The following is a 16,113-nucleotide window of genomic DNA, read 5'->3' as shown; positions in this document are numbered from 1 at the left end:
TGTGTGCTCTGTTATTTTTGAGTGGGGGAGTTCTTTGATTGGGAGGAGGGATAAGGAAAGAAAGGGAATTGCTTTCTGCCGTTATATATTATCCATCTTTTTCCTTTTAAAAAATCTTGTGACTTTACCTTTGTCTCAATTTTATTTCTTGGATCATCAACTAAAACTCCGAGGCTTTTTTTCCAACCCCAACCCCAATGTGACGAGCTCAGTTTAGAGATGCAGAGTGAGCAGCAGGGTACCTACAGAGGCCTCAGGTTGAGATCAGAGAAAGGGCAGGGCTTATTGGACAAGTGTAGTGGGAGCGGTGCCTAGAGAGATTCAGAACTGCCTGCCCTTCATCCTTTTTGATCATCCTTTCCACCTTCCAGTTGTTTAGTTCCCCCAAGAGTCAGTAGAGGTCACTACAGCTCTACAGATTCAGTTCTAAATGTGCAGAAGTGTACACATTTTTTTTTTTTAATGGAGTTGGAGGGTAGGGGTCAGACCTCCATAGCTTGCCAAATATTTGAACTGCTAAACACTTGACATGTATTGTTCACTACTAGGGCTGCTCAGAGATTGAGAGACACCACTTAATTTTTGATGCTATTAAAAAATGAAAAATAAATCCAACAAACATTTATTGAGTATATACTATACATTAATACTGCTGTTGGCCCTGGAGAGAGAGCAGTCATAAGTCAGTCATTGCTCACATGGAGCTTACACTCTAGTAGGGGACACCAACAAAACATACACTATCTGAAACATATACCATCTGCAAATAAAAACAGTAAAGATAAAAAGGCATTATGCTACAAAGGGTGAGGGAAGGGGCTACACCAGATTGAATGCTGAGAAAGGCCTCCCAAAAGAGGAGACATTTAAGCTGAGACCACATTTAAGCTGAGGGACAGGAAAAAGCCAAAATACAGTTACAAAAATAAGGGTTTATACTTAAGTTCACATTTTTAACTTGAAACACAATAAGTAAACTATGCACACAAAGAATTTAGATATTCTTGAGCAATAAAATGACTCTAGAACCTTCAATAAAACAGTATATGTAATTTATTAAATACCATTTGTATTCTAAATATTCCATCCATGGATGATAATATCCTAGGGCCTCTATGACCTGGACCAGTGCTTCTTAAATTTTTACATGCACACGGATCACCTGGGATTGTTAAAATGCAGGTTCTGATTCAGTAAATCTGAAGTGAAATCCTGAGATTTTGCACTTCCAACAAGTTCCCACTGATGCTAATTCTGCTGGTCCTTTATACTATCATAAGGTATTGACAGGATTTTAAAATAAAATCCATGGCATACAATAAGAGATGTCCAATTATGGGACACAAGTTTAAAACTGTACGATGGGCATCTTTTTTCAGTAGTGACTTTCCCTGTGACTGTAAAAACACGGTATCAAAGGTTTAAAATTTGATACTTTTACCACATAGCTCTCCCTTCTTTAGAGGCTCTAATTAGGTGCCTCAGATAAATGCCCTTTGGACCTTCTGATACCTGCCCTGAGGGATTGAAAGGAGATTCTGAAATGAAGCAAGGCAGGAGGCATCTCAATTTTAGGAACACAGCACTGGGAATGGGAAGACAGTAGGCATACCAGCACTGGGGGGAAAATAAAGGCTTACTTTTCTTAGTTCTTACTTGCTAGAGAAGTGAGAGCAACATGACATGAAAACTAGCCTATTCGCTCCATCTTTTAAAAATTTCAAACCACTGACACAATTGATAAAATGGGACTTGTTGCTCCCACACACCAGAGCTGCCCTGGACAAAAGCCAAAGTCACAGCTAAGGAAACAATCTGTCTTCTTCCCACGGGAACGTAGACTTTGTTTTTATCATCCCTGGGCCACTCCATCCTGAATATGTAAATCTGGCAGTCAGCAAATGGGGGCGATTCGTCTAGGAGCCTCCCAGCTCAGCATCAACACCTCCCAGGGCGTTCCCTCCTGCCCTCAGCTCAACTTCCTCATCAGTGCCAATCCCGGGATGGGAGAGGGGGTACTCTAGGCATCAACCCCTTGTACTATCCAGCACGCCCTGAGAATGTAGTTCCCATCGTCTTTCTGCCGCAGCTTCCCGGTCCCGCGGTTACAGCGTGCAGCGGGTCATATGGGAAAAGTCCTTGATCTCCGGACAGTACAGCACTGGGGGAAAGAAGAAGAGTTAGTAGCAGCGGGAGGATGCGGCCGAACCCTGGCGTTCCTGGGCGTTCTTCCCCCGCGACCTCCCCCGGTGGCCCCTCACCGTTGCTAGGCAGCGGGCGCCGCCAGCGGCGCGCGGGTGCCAGCACCCGGTCCCAGAGCCGCCGGACCGCGCGCCACCCTGTGCTCCTCGGCCCCGCCCCCTTCTCGCTCTCCTCTTCCTCGTTGGCCTCTTGGTCGGCGTCGCCGCTTTCCCTGACCGGGATACCCGCCTCATCTGGTTCGCGTTCGGCTCGCGCTTTTTCCTCTAACCGCGACCATAAGTCCGGGTCCACTGCGACCTCCGTGACCCCGCCCCGCGGAAGCGGAGTAGGTGAGCGGCAAAAGGGACACGTGACGACGCGGCGCAGGCGCACCACCCGCGCGGCTGCTCCGCTGCGGTCGCCGCGCGCCACTAACTCGCGCAGGCAAGCGGTGCAGAGCGTGTGTCCGCAGCGGGCGCGCGCCGTTCCGGGTAGGCGGCGGGGCGCACGGCGCTCGAGGTTGAAGGGCCGGTAGCAGATTTTGCAGTCCAGCTCTCCCCCTTCCGGAAGAGACGGCACCCTCACCAGGAGCTGCATGGTACCCGCCGCAGACGCCAGGGCGTCGCTGACGCGCCTGGTGTGGTGTGCAGATGGAGCTGGCCCTTCTTGTGACCCGGATCGGGTCCTGGGGCGGGCGCCGCGGCCTCTCTCGCCTTTTAATAATGAGACCCCGCCCCTCGAGGCGTCACGCGGTGGTCTGGCCGCTCCCTGCGGTGGCACGTGTGGGGGCGGTGGAGGCGCGAGGCCGGGAATGTCAGCGACGGCGAAGCACGGTGGGGTGGGTGAGTGGGAGGCAGGCGGCCCAAATGGTACCAGGACTGGGACGGAAAGAGGCACACCACCCCCTACTCCCTTTATCCCTTCGTTCATCTCCCAGCACAAAGCCCCGCACTCCTTAATTCTGCGCGCTCCTTAAATCCCTAGCTCCCTTCCTACTCCCTAGCCCTCAGCTACTGGCACAGGTCTTACAGCCCCCTGGACCTGTTCGTTCAGTTGCTCACTCTTTCACAATACCATCCAAACAACCTTCCTAAACTAGTGACATTGTCCATTCTGCCCAATTTTGAGTGGGTTCCTGGATGTTTGAATGGATGCTGCCTGACATTAACTCATTCTGCCCTTAACTCAACTTATATATACGCCCCCGCCCCCCTCCCCGTGTTCTGGTAAGGATGGATTCCCAAGTGTCATTCTCCAACTGCTGAACTCCCAGCTGACATCTCAGCCTAAGGACTGACCTAGATTCCAAGACCATGGCCTTAGGAATGCTGGGAATCCTTTCCTTCCGGAGTAGCCAGGTCTGGACACCCACACACCATGATGGCTCCAGCAAAGCAGCCCAGCAGGAGTACTGACTCAGGGGTCTGATTCCCCCCCCTAGGTAAACAGGACATAGGACTCACAGCCCAAATTCTCTCAGGGTGCCACACCCACCTCCAGCTGCCTCCTCACCCTCCTCTCCTGGACCTGCAGTCCAGGTTCTGGCGTGGAGGGTAATATGGCACAGACTCTAGAGCCCTCTGACTTGAGTTCATATCCTAGCCTCCACCACTTACTAATTGTGACACTGAGCAAATTATTTAACTTTTCTGGGCCTTGGGTTCCTCATCTATAAAATGTGGGTAATAATAGGGTTGAAAGAGCTCATATCTAAGGTGCTTAGAACCAGGCACAGAGTAAACACCACATATTAGCTATAATTATCATCCTGTACCCCCAGCCTATACTGTGTTCACTTTAACTTCTCAGTACCAAGCATTTTCAACACCCATCTCTTAATCAGTATAAAATAGGCTTCTCTACACGCATGGCATTTACTGGCTGTAATAGGTAATGTAGAGTTGGTTTTGCTTTTAAACTAGATTGTTAAAACCTTAGAGGGTAATATTTCGTGAGGAGGTGTACCATTATTTTTAAGTAAACATTTCAGAACTCCTGAGTTGTGCTGTCCTCCTGGTCACTTGGGGGAAGCTACGTACTTATTCCAATGATGCTGTGATAATTCAAAACTTTTTTGGAACTTCTTTGGAATGGTGTTCAGAGGTCTCACATCTTTTAATATCTCCAGTTGGAAATCAAATCTTAAAATTTTCATGTATATTTGATTATATAAATGCTCCCAAAGTGTTTGACAGCCAAAGCTTCTTCAAGCTCCAGACCTGGATATCCAGTCACTTGCTCAACTCTATCTTTCTTGTTTACCTTCAAGAACCCAAACTGATGACCTCCTTGTCCAATCATCATCTCTTCCAGTGTTTCCTACCTTTTTCTTTCCCCAACTCCAGAAACCTTGGCGTCATCCTTGACCCTTCCCTTGTTTTCACCTTCCTTTACTGACTTATCACCAATCCATCTACTCTTCTCCCCTTCCAGTACATCGTCCATGTCCAAGCTGCCGTCATCTCTTGCTTAGACCCTGGTAGGAGCTTCATAACCAGTCTGTCCACAGCTATTCTGGCCTTCTGCAAGCTTTTCTCCACACAGCTTACAGTAATCTTCCCAAATCTCAAACTCAGTCGTGTCCTACCACACACCCCTTCCACTCCTGTTTAAAACCTTTTAATGTGGTGGTAGTTTAATAGCCCCAAATTCCTTTGCAATGTGACTTTGCTGCTTCTCCCATTGGGGAGAAGGAATTGGGGTCTATTTCTCTATCCCTTGAATCTAGGCTTGCTTCTTGACTTGCTTGACTGATATGAATGTGGCAGAAGTGATGAGTTCTGGAGCATAGTCCTTCAGAGACCTTGCATTTTCTGCTTTTGTCCCTTTGCAATACTGCTCTGAGACTACCATGTAAGGAAATTCAAACCAGTGGTGGATGAGGCCACATGGAGGAGAACTGAGGAGCCAATAGCTCCTCAGGGCAGCCAAGAGCCAGCACTAAAAGCAGGAAGTACCAGTGAGGCCATCTTGGATTTTCCTGTTCAGCCAACCTGCCAGTGGAATTCAGCCACATGAGTGAGCCCAGATGAAAACAGCAGAGGAACCTCCCAGCCAACCCACAGAATGATGAAAAATTATGAAAAAAATTAAGTGTTTAGAAGTTGTTTCAAGCCACTAAATTTTGGGGGTGATTTGTTGTGTATCAATAGATAACTGATATAGAGGGTTTCTTACTATCCCTGGGATAAAGTTCCCTATAAGGCCCTGTATGTTCTAATCCCACCCATGTCTCATGTTCTGCTTCCATTCCCTCTTTAGACACTCTGGCTTTGGAGACCTTTGGTTTGTATGATCCTTTCTGCCACAAGGTTTTTTTTGTATGCTGTTCCCCTCTTGCTTTCACCTTAGTAACACTCATCTGTCAGCTCTCAGTGCAGCCTCACCTGTCAAATACCCACGGTAGACTCTGGAAACACCATGTGCTTTTCCCTGGCTTTTGGACTACTGAAGTTTTTGTTTGGGGGTTATTTTTTTTGTTTGTTTTGCCCATCTGTAAGCTCAAAGGTTGTTCTGTGTCTGGTTTTGTTCAGCACTGCATGCCATAGTAGGACTCAAAATACCTGTTAAATAAATGAGATGAGTGATAAATATGGTAAATGAGGTGTGACAATAAAGGAAGGTTTCTTACAAGGGGTTTCTAAACTGTCCCTGAAGGTAATTCTAAGAGTTTTTAAAATGTTTTGAGTAATGAAGGAGGCATTATTAAAATAATTGCATAATCCCTCAAGGTAATTATTTAAGGAGAATATTATTTTGAATGTACGAATTCATGTATGTTTGCTACAGAATAGCTAACAGTTTTGTCATACATTTTTACCTCTTTGTTTCCTCCACAGTCTTCCAAAATGAGTAGGAGATGATAGGAGTGGATATTAAGTATTCATTAGTTGATCCAGCTGGCTGCTAAGCCACTAAATGGCATGCTGCTGACTTTATTGGAAGTTGGTTTTACTCTGTTCTCCCAGCTTCAGGATCAGGAAGTATGAGGATGGATAGAAGGGAGATGGTAAGGTTGTATTTTAAGGAAGGCAGAGCTCATCTTTCCCTGCCTTGTGATCATCGAAGGTTGTAACTTTCCACCCATTTTTGGCCCCAGTGAAATTAGAGTCCTTTGGGGAAGAATAAGAGGCAGTATCTGACATAATCCCACTTGATTCTGCTTTTCTGCCACCCTCACACCTGATCTTTCACTTGTATTTTTTCCTTTATAATGATAACTCCTTTCTCTCTCTCTCTGTATTATCTCAACCATAGACCGGGTTTAATTTTACTTCTCCTTCAGCAAATCCCAAAGCCTCTCCCTCAGAACAGCCCCTCCCACTCAGCCACAAGAAAACCACCCAGATAGTTCCTTAGTGCATGTGCAGGTATCAGGCAAGAGGGAAATAAGAAGTACAAGACCAGAAGTGTGGCTAATAGAACTTTCAAAACAACGGCAAGGTGTCAGAGAGAGGAAAAGAAGCCAGATTTCTCTGGGTTCTAAGGAATGTGGCAACTGAAGGAAGAAAACTGGGGCCCGGGGTATACGATGCTTGGGTCATTGAAGTAAATGAGCAATGGAGAGAAAGCTAGTACTGGAGCTTTCTAATGACAGGGGGCTAGAGAGCCAGATATCTGAGACTGAGACCCTCACCTCCCAACCCTCTGCAATTTCAGACATGATGAGTGAGGATCAAGCTGAGATTTTATTTATAATTCTCTGGGAAGTCTTACAGAAGAGGGGCCATCATTATTGCTTTAAGATTATTGCCAAGAGGAAAACTGCAGTCCTTCGCTGGCAGGTAGGAGGTCCTGCTCAAGGCTCAAAAGTCTATCCCCAGACCTTCTGTGTCATCCCCGTATCTCTGCTGTGACCTAAAGGCTATCAGTATTTCCTGCAAAACACAGCCCAACTGTGTTTTCCAAGGGCCACCCTGTTCAAGTTATACATCTGCTATCAAATTTCCCTCTACCGTTGTCAGTGCTGTGTTACTGCATTCCCCACCCTTACCCCGTCTCGGCAGAAACTAAGAATTAACATTCATTCAAGTTTGAAGCCTTCTTCCATCTCCTGTCTGGAAGGCAGAGTCCTGGTTTCCCCAAGATTATCATTTACTTACTGCCAGGACCAGCCTGGCTTCCTTTGTACTGAATAACGTAGGAGTCCCATTTTCCTCTGTCCCAGATATCAGAACTCACTTATTAGGTTATTATCACTTTATGATATTTCAAGGTCCACTTTTGAGGTACTCTGCATGTTTCTTATATCTGCTGTGTTGATTTTTTTTTCTTTTAATGGGCCTCGGCGATTGGGGTAAGAGAGAAGGGAGCGAAGCCAAATGGCAGAGAGGGGACGGCCCAGTAGCTCATGCCTGGGGTTAGCAAGAAGGCCTAGGAGAACGCAGCATGGGGCGGCGAGTTACTTTCCCTCTCCAGCCCCACTGCGGAAGGATATGGCTTTGTTCATGCTATCGCTACTCGAAGCCGGAACTCGTTCGAGGGCGGGGCCGCTCTGGCTCTGGCCGCTGCGTGGAGGGAGCCCGTGTGAGGGAGGCAGCAGCTCCGAAGCAGTTCTGGGTGGGCGGGGTGCAGCGGCTCCGGGTTTGGGTCCCCGTGCCCTCGACGGACTATTTCTTGGAATGCGGTTTGCTCCCCAGGAGCCCATCTATCTCCATCACCGTCTGCGGGGTCAGCTGGCTCAGCACCTGAAGGAGAATGGGGTGGTGGAGAGGTCAATACATGCTGGGTCACTGAAAGGCATGAAGTTTGAGGGCATGAAGTTCGAGGACCCAGGGGAGCAGCCCAGGGTGCCAGGTAGCAGAGAAAGAGTCCCAGCTGTGCCCCTGCCTCACCTTGTCACCCTGGGCCCTCTCCTTTGCAAAGCGGGGACCTTGCAGTGGGTGACCTCACAGGCCTATTCTCGGTTGGACAGTGAGGCGTAGACTACTGGGGAAGGGGACAGAGATGGTTTCTGCATGAGTCCCCAGCTCACCTGTAGGGCGCCCAGATGTTCTATCAGCTGCTCTGCACTCGACACCCCCAGCAAGACGGAGCTGACACCCTCACTGCGGAGACACCACGCTAGGACCGGAGGAGGAAAACAAGGGAACTAACTGATGGGAACAGTGAGCATATAGCCTTAAGAAGTGTCTCTGCGGAAAACAGTCCTCCCTAAGGACAAACCAGCCTTGGGTTTGGGAGTGTCTCAGGAGGAGACAAGTCCCCTGCAGGGTCCAGGGCTGGCAGTATCTCACCAATAGCAAGCTGTGCCACAGTGCAGCCCAGCTGGTGAGCGATGGGGAGAAGATCCATGACTTTGGCTTGTTGCTTCTTGCCATCCTCACTCTGCACTTTGTCCTTGAGCCACTGGTAGCCCTTGAGGCCAAAGAGAATCAGCAAACGCCCCCCACCCCCAACCCCAACAGCCAACATAGCCCAGTCTTGCCATCCTGAGCCCCCAGATCTCACCTTGATGGTGGTTCTGCAGGTATCTGGGACTCGCCCATCATACTTGCTAGTGATGAGGCCACAGGCCAGAGGGGACCAGGTGACTGAGCCAACACCTAAGAGGAAGAGGATTGGATGTGTGGGGAAAAAGACATAGGCGACGGTGAGGCCAAGGGAAAGGCGGGAATGAGGGAACAAACCAATCTTGTGGTAGAGCTCTGGCAGCTGCATCTCCACCTTTTCTCTCTGGAACAGATGGTGCTCTGCTTGTTCACACAGCGGAGGAATCAGATTGAACTGTCTGGCCATGGAGTAGGCCTCCTGAGTGGGGTGGGAAAGAGATGGGGGTCAGAGCACTCTTTCCATTTTCTTCCACTCCCCCTCCTCCAATAGAGTGGGGCTTGGCGTGGCCATGTGAAAAGTGGGAACCAGTTGTAGGACGGGGAAGTGGGGTGGCACACTCACCATGATTTCTGCAGCCCCCCATCGGGATGTTCCCCAGTATAGGGCCAGGCCCTGGTTGATGACATAGGTCATGGCTCGCACAATCTCTAGGCATATGGGAGAGGGAGAGCCTTACTGTCAGGTCCAGGGCTTCAGATATGCAGATTCTCTGCCTGTCCCACCAAGACCCCAGGCATTTCTATGGAGTCAGAGAGGTTGGTATCTGCTCTGTGCCTCCCTCCCTGTCTAAGTCCTGGGGTCTGAGTCTCCACTGTGGAGCTCAGGAGGTCTCCTGAGCAGGGGCTGGCTTCCTGCTGAGGGTTTGAGAAGTGCTGTTTTGAAGGACTGTAAGGATGGGGTGCTGCTTTTACCCTCCATGGGACTGTTGGGGTCTGAGCGATTAGCAAAGACGATGTCCACATATCCTAGCTGGAGACGGTCCAGAGATCCTCGCAAGCCTCGGGTAGGAATAGAGAGAGGAAGGTAAGCACCTCAGCTTCAGTTTCCGAAAAACTCAGACCTTACCCTTTTGCCATGGCCGCCTAAATCCCAGCCCCCCTATTCAAAGCCTCTGACTAAAGCGCTTCAGAGAGTGTTCCCACCTCCTCTCGTTTCTATACCCAGCCACTTCAGGTTCCCAGACTCTAACTCTCACCCTCAATGATGTGTTTGCGGCTCAAGCCTCGCTCAGTTTCTGCCCTGTAGGAAAAGGTAAGTCAAAGATGAGGTGTGACAAAGACAGGGGACCAGGGCTGGCCTGGCACCATGAGGAACGGGGATTTCATAGGTCCTCATAGACAGGATGCAGATCTAGAGTAGTAGGTGTGGGGACAGCTGTCACCACCCCCATCCCATACACCTTCACACATTCTCTAGAGCCCCCCAATTATAATGGGGCAGCCACTTACTGTCCTCCCCAAAAAATCTTGGTGGTGATGACATAGCTTGATCTCCTGGAAAAAGAGAAATGGGAGAACCAGCAAGAAAAGGATTTTTGGATGATCACGTCCCCAGCACCCCCCAAACCCCAGTCTCACCTCCAGCCTTTGCTCTTGAGGATGTTGCCTAGGGTTCTTTCAGCCCTGGAAGAAAAACAGTGTAGAAGCACTGACCTCTCCAAGGTGAATCTGTCCATTACCCTCTTCCCCACCTTTCCCTTTGACTAGTTTTCTCTCTTGTAAAGTGGAGCATAAACTAGGATCCCATTGGGCTGTTAGCCCCATCATGGACTAAATAAGAGGGCCTCTGGAACTAGGGGTGTAGTTGTAGTTTTCATTTAATCATTCAACAAATATCAGTTGTGCATCAATGATGCCCCAAGCTCTATTCTGGATTCTGAAGGGATAGAATAGGATGAGGGGAGAGGGACAGACTAGGGAGACACTGGTACCAACCATCCGTTGCCTTCCCCCTAGAGTCTGCAAAATCCCACCTATCCTCCAAACGTTAGCTCAGCTTCTGCCTCCAAGCAGAATGGAAAATGTTCTCTGATTGCCATAGTCTACAGTTAGTTCTTGTCAGCTTCCATTGCTCTTATAGGCTACACAGTTCTTTGGCACTTAATTATGAGTTAATGTGTGACAAGTCTTCAGTTGTTATGGTGGATGGTTACTATAGTGTTTTACTGTTATTCAGTCTTTTATATCTCTTCATCTTTTGGGTTTGTTTGTTTAACCACTTAGACTATGAGCTTTCTGAGAGCATGTTGATGTCATCCCACAAGTAGTGCCTGCTCTGTGCTAGGCTCTGTGTAGGTACTTAGGTGACATAGGGAAGAGCAAGACAAATTTCATGGAAGGAGGAGAGTCCAAGCTGAGCAGCAAGTATGGCCACATATCCCAGTACTTGATGAACTGTGGTCAGAGGGCAGTATAAAGTGCTTCAGGAACTGAAGGGGGTAGTGACCAACTTTGGGGAGGCTTTTGGAAGGAGCTGACATTTGGGCCAAGTCTTAAAGATGAGCAGAAGAGTTTGCCAGATGGAGAAGAGGCAGGGGTAGGTCAATCTAGGCTTTGGCTACTCCCAGTGTGAAGCCGGGAATGAAGCCACACTCCTGGTGTGTGATGCAGCGAGGTATGTTTGAAAACTTAGCTTTGTAATCTCCGCGCAGTTGCACATAACTGACTCCCAGGATATATTTGTTGGTTTTATTTTGACTGTACAGTATATCCATTGCCCTGTAAGCTGGAAAGGGATTGATGTTTGGGACTATAATTCCCATAATGCTTCAGGGGCCCACTAGCTGAAAGGTTGGAACTAAGTGTTGGCAGAATTCCCAGGGTTTTTGAGAGAAAAAACATAAAGCCCTCATGTTCTCTCAGCCTTCTAACTGTAACAGCTCTTTCACCCCAGTCCTTACTTTCCAGCTGCGTACACTTCAGCGGTGTCAAACAGGTTTATACCATGCTCATAGGCTACTGTCAACACATCCTCTGCTGTCTAGGGAGGTAAGAGAAAGAGTTAAAGATCAACCACTGACCCTGCAATGATCTCCCTCACTATATTCTAGCCCACAGCACCTCAGCCTTGATTTCTACATTCTCTCCCTTCCCCCATCCTCCAGTTTCGCATCCATCATTCTCCATGCATGTTGTCCAAATGCCTACGCAAGTCCATTTCTCCTTGTTCTGGTTCCCTCACAGCCCCTCGCCCTGCTTCCAGTTCCCATCACTTATACCTCATCCGAGATCTGAGAACCAAATGTGACCCAGGTACCTGCAAGAGAGAAGCCAGGCACGTGAGAACTGTGGGAGACAAGGCATGAAAGAAAGCCCTTCCCTTAAATCCTCTTCTTTTTAACTCACCTAGGCCAAGACAGGATACCCGAAGACCAGACTTTCCCAGGTTCCTGCAGGAAACAGAAGTAGCAGGAAAGTGTGGACCTTCCATTAGGGACATAGATTATCAACTTTCAGCTCCTCTCCTTCCAGAATAAGAAGCCCTCAGGGTGTCTCAGTCCAAAGAAACTAGACCCAATGGGCTACCAAATTGGGCACTGTTACGCCCATAGCATAAGGGAACAGATAAATGACTGTTCCTCTGGAGCCACTATCCAATGCCTCTGTTCCCTCCTATCACATTGAAGATGTGCTGCCTGGTTTGTGTTTCTTCTGATGAGGTCTTATCTGTTTGAGTCATCTCTGGGATGTGTGGAATCAGAGTAGGAGGCCTGTGACTGGCTGATTGTGCTGCATTTGTGAAAACAGACCCTCAGAGAGTGCTATGCTAAAGGGTAGACACAGGTGTGGGAGGGGTAAACCAAGTCAACTTCAGGCATGCAGGCAAGCAAGGGTCCTTGGACAGGCTAGGCAGATGGGCCTCCAACAAAGGCACCTGGGTGGGGAGTATGACAGGAAAGCCCAGTTTTCCCTCTTTCCCTCTCTACTCCCTCTGCTCCCATGGGCTCGTGAAGTCTGTTTCTGAACCCCCTTCTTCCCAGGCTCCCCACCCAGGTTGTCAGCTCAGCTTCTCAATCAGGGCAGCCACATGGAGAGGATCAAATTCGTCAAGTGACAAAGCCAGATGAGATCAATGACTTCTGCTCACTTCCAAGCAGGAGCTCCTCCCCTTCCCCGTATTTGATTTCTGAGAGCCCAGCCGTACTCTCAGAGAAAGTCGGTTACATTACAGTCCACCTTCTCTATCCGGGCCCTGGACCTCAGCATGGGGTTGAGAGATGTGGTCCATCCTTCTGAGGGCCCCACCTTCTTCCCCACGAAGAAAGGTCGCAGGAGACTGGACCCTTGGGGACGGTATCTGGGTCAGGCACCCTGAACATGCCACGTGAAAAGCCTTTCCTTCTCCCTCTTCCCAGGACACCGACCCAAGGACACTCCATGGGGGGGGGGGGCAGGGTGCGCAGCCTGGAGATCCGTGCATCCCTGATTTTCCTGGAGGTAAGGAGGGAAGCTCAGGAGCATGCCCCCTTCCCCCCGGGTCTGACAGGACCCCTCAACCTTGGTAAACTTGAATTTCCCCCAGTCAGGGCTATTGATGGAGACCAAGAGAGGGAGAGAGGGACCAAGTAAGGGAGTGCCGGTGATGGGAAGAAGAGATGGAATGAGCCAGGACCTTCTTAGCGAAGTTTCAGGGGGTCCTGGCGGCATCCCAGGAAGCCTCAGGGGTCAGGAAAGGGAAACAGATGGGGCGGGCTGCCCGGCCACCTCCATACCTGTATTTCATGCCAGTGCCTCGGCCGGTGCTCTCTCGGAAGGCCCCAGCAGGCGCTGGGGGACGGGGGACCACTGCGGCCCGGGCCTTGGGGCCCGACCCTCCTCCCCCCGGAGGATTCCCATGCGCCCCGCAGACGGGCCCGCCATTGCCGCCCCCAGGGCCAGGCCGGGGTCCACACAGACGGTCCTCACTGCTCCGGCTGCGAAGGTTCTGCTCCGTACATGCTATGGACACCTGCATGCTGGCTGGCCAGGGCGGGGGAGGGGGCTCCCAGGGGGCGGGAGGGGGGAGAGAATGAAGAAGCCCAAGGGCGAACAACCGGGGGTGTAGTGGCGCGAGCCCTGGGAAGGCTGAGGATGCTGCGGCGAGAGTCGCCAGGCAGGATTGGGCCCGCGGGGGCGGGATGCTGGAGGTCGCGGGGTTTGAGGTGGGAGGGAAAAACGCAGGGGGAACCACGAGTGGAGATATTCGGATACGGGGGCACTGGAGCCGGAAGGAAGGGGAAATGGATGAAGGTAAAGGTGGAGGGCTATTCTAGGAGGGCAGGGACCCAGGAACGAGAAGGGGCGGGAGAAAATTGCCACCTCAGCCCAAACCGCAGCGGGACCGCTAGGCTCCCAGCAGTGTCCGCAGCGGGCCCAGCTAATCAACATGCAGACACCGCCTCCTCATCTACATAAAGTCACCCGCCTCCCAGTCAAACCCGCGGCTCGTCGGCAGAAGTCTCGCCTTCCGAAGTTCTGCCGCCTGAATATTTGGTGTACTCAGAGCCGCAGAGAGCAGAACCTGGCAAGGTGGTTCTCGGACCCTCCCGAACCCGAAGCAGATTGGGCTTCCTTTAGCCCAGTGGTTCTCAACAGGGGCGATTTTGTCCCCTAGGGGACATTTGGCAAGATTGGGATACATTTTTGACCGTCACTACTGGGGTGCGGAGGAATGTGCTACCAGCATCCAGTGATTGGCGCTCAGGACAAAACACAGGAGAGCCTTCCCATCCCCAACAATGAATTATCCAGCCCAAAATGTCAATCTTGTCGCTGTTGAGAAACGCAACGTCAAAGCCTCGTTGCAGGCTCCAGGGATGTGGCCACCCTTGTTCACACCTCCATGAGTTGGGCAGCGCCCCCCACCAACCACCCAAACTGACACGCTCCAGCTGCAGAGAGTGACAAAGTTTGTTTATTCTGTACTTGTCGCCGTATCTTGTAGAGGATAAAACTGGAGACGGCATGGTTTGGAGGTGTAGGGACTCCTGTAGGTTTCCTTCCTGTGAGGGGGAGGGCACTAGGGTAGGCTGCCTGGGGGCTTGAGGGGTGGGAAGGGCAGGTAGTGGGGGCCCTTAGGTGAAACTGGTTAGGAAGGGCCCCAGGCATACAGAGATTCGCCCGAGAGGTGAGGTGGGGTACTTCCTTCAGCCAGCCCTGGCGGAGAAGAAGGGCAGAGAACGGATGTAGGAGTCCAGTCGGGAGCGAAAGAGCTCACTTTGTACAGCCTGGCCCAGCGGGCACAGGGGATTCTTCACCACCAGCTCCACGTACAGCTATGGAGAGGGAGGGTGTTAGAGCCAGGCTTTGAGCACTTGTTTCCAACCCCAAACCTGGTATAACCTCAGGGGTGTGTGAATGCACAAGGATCAAGGGCTGGGACACAAGCCCTGCTTGAGGAGAAACTGGTGGTGGGAGTGTTTAAGGACCTAAAGGGTCTCGAGAAAACTTGACTTCAACAAAGATACAATACAGTAGGATCTAGGCAGGGAAGCTGAAGGAGTCTTGGGGCTCAAAGTGGCCATGGTAGTTGAGGAGCTTTGGGGGAAGGGTCGCGGGGGCTGGCACTGACCGCACTGTAGATGTGATGCAGCACATCTCGGATAGGTCCCACGCCCAAGTCAGTATTCATGACAACCTTGATCCCAGTGGGCGTTTCGTAGTAATGGAGTTTGTAACGGCTAGTTTGGAAGGCCAGAAAGCCATCCTTCCTGCGGAGATGAGGAGGATGTTAAGGAATGGGAGTGGAATCTCTCCCAAAAAGATACTTCTAATCCCCTCTAGGTCAACTCCCTCTTCTCTGAACGTATTTATAGGAGCCTGGTTGAGTAAAGACACCTCCCATAGTCCGCCCTCCCCAACTTGCCCCCCCAACACACACACACACACACACACACACACACACACCCCCTCTCTGCCTTCAGATTTTCCCCACCTACGCTCCTTCCAGCTCCAGCATTCTCGCCCTGGATTCAGCTTCCCCTCTCTGGGGTCAATGCCCCTTTCACTCCGGGAATTACCCCACCCACAAAATTCCCAAGGTTAGTCCTCCTTCCCTTAACATCCCCTCGGACTCGGCGTACATGTCTAGCGGGGACATCTTGCTGACAAACGAGCGGATAGAGAAGAGCATCCCGTACATCAGCTTGTACTCCTGGAGGGAGAGGGGCAGTGTAAGCTCTCGGTTGTTGAAGGAGAAAAGCCAGGGATGGGGACGAGCAGGGGTTTAGAGAGGAGGGGCTGGACTGAGACTCTGTATGTTTGGAGATGCGAGGGCACGCGGTTGCGCGGGGCCCTCTTGTCACCTCCTCCTTGGGGATCCCCGCTTGCTTCTTGCGGTGCCACTCGCTGTAATGCAGACACACTCCATTCCGGTCAAACAGGTACAGGTTGTGGACGGTCATCTGCAGGGCACAAAGTGCAAGCCCCGCTCTGGGACTGTCCACACTCCGTAGGCTCCAGTTCTCCGTCCCGGATCCCTCCGAACAGGTAGGGTCCCCTCCCCTGACTCACCGGAACTGCTCCAAGCGCCGGTCCCTCGACACTTCCGGTTTCCGCGGAGTCTCGCCCCACTTGGTCCTCACGCTGCAGCGGCTGAGCAATAACTCCGCCTCCGTGCCGC

At 50.8% G+C, this 16,113-nt stretch overlaps 3 protein-coding genes across 3 annotated transcripts; all 3 read right to left on the bottom strand.

Moving 5' to 3' along the window:
* Window positions 1–606: 606 nt before the first annotated feature.
* Window positions 607–3,342, bottom strand: RNF227 (ring finger protein 227). The gene is made up of 2 exons (XM_019745045.2): window positions 2,262–3,342; window positions 607–2,161 (listed from the first exon to the last, which is right to left on the bottom strand). Exons 1-2 carry the CDS (start codon window positions 3,109–3,111, stop codon window positions 2,106–2,108), a joined length of 906 nt encoding a protein of 301 aa, XP_019600604.2. The 5' UTR covers window positions 3,112–3,342; the 3' UTR covers window positions 607–2,105.
* Window positions 3,343–6,850: 3,508 nt separating this feature from the next.
* Window positions 6,851–13,867, bottom strand: KCNAB3 (potassium voltage-gated channel subfamily A regulatory beta subunit 3). Its single transcript, XM_019745149.2, has 14 exons — window positions 13,226–13,867; window positions 11,859–11,902; window positions 11,732–11,769; window positions 11,414–11,493; window positions 10,092–10,136; window positions 9,963–10,007; window positions 9,710–9,753; window positions 9,426–9,512; window positions 9,076–9,161; window positions 8,811–8,931; window positions 8,632–8,726; window positions 8,418–8,538; window positions 8,156–8,244; window positions 6,851–7,868 (listed from the first exon to the last, which is right to left on the bottom strand). The coding sequence occupies exons 1-14, from the start codon at window positions 13,465–13,467 to the stop codon at window positions 7,791–7,793; spliced, it is 1,215 nt and encodes a 404-aa protein (XP_019600708.2). The 5' UTR covers window positions 13,468–13,867; the 3' UTR covers window positions 6,851–7,790.
* A 521-nt stretch (window positions 13,868–14,388) lies between these two features.
* TRAPPC1 (trafficking protein particle complex subunit 1) lies at window positions 14,389–16,097 on the bottom strand. The gene is made up of 5 exons (XM_019745150.2): window positions 16,005–16,097; window positions 15,797–15,895; window positions 15,575–15,645; window positions 15,064–15,202; window positions 14,389–14,767 (listed from the first exon to the last, which is right to left on the bottom strand). The coding sequence occupies exons 2-5, from the start codon at window positions 15,893–15,895 to the stop codon at window positions 14,639–14,641; spliced, it is 438 nt and encodes a 145-aa protein (XP_019600709.1). The 5' UTR covers window positions 16,005–16,097; the 3' UTR covers window positions 14,389–14,638.
* Window positions 16,098–16,113: the final 16 nt, after the last annotated feature.

This window comes from Rhinolophus sinicus, linkage group LG15, assembly GCF_036562045.2.
Source record: "Rhinolophus sinicus isolate RSC01 linkage group LG15, ASM3656204v1, whole genome shotgun sequence".
Lineage (NCBI taxonomy): Eukaryota > Metazoa > Chordata > Mammalia > Chiroptera > Rhinolophidae > Rhinolophus > Rhinolophus sinicus.
This window is presented reverse-complemented; position numbering and strand designations above follow the sequence as displayed.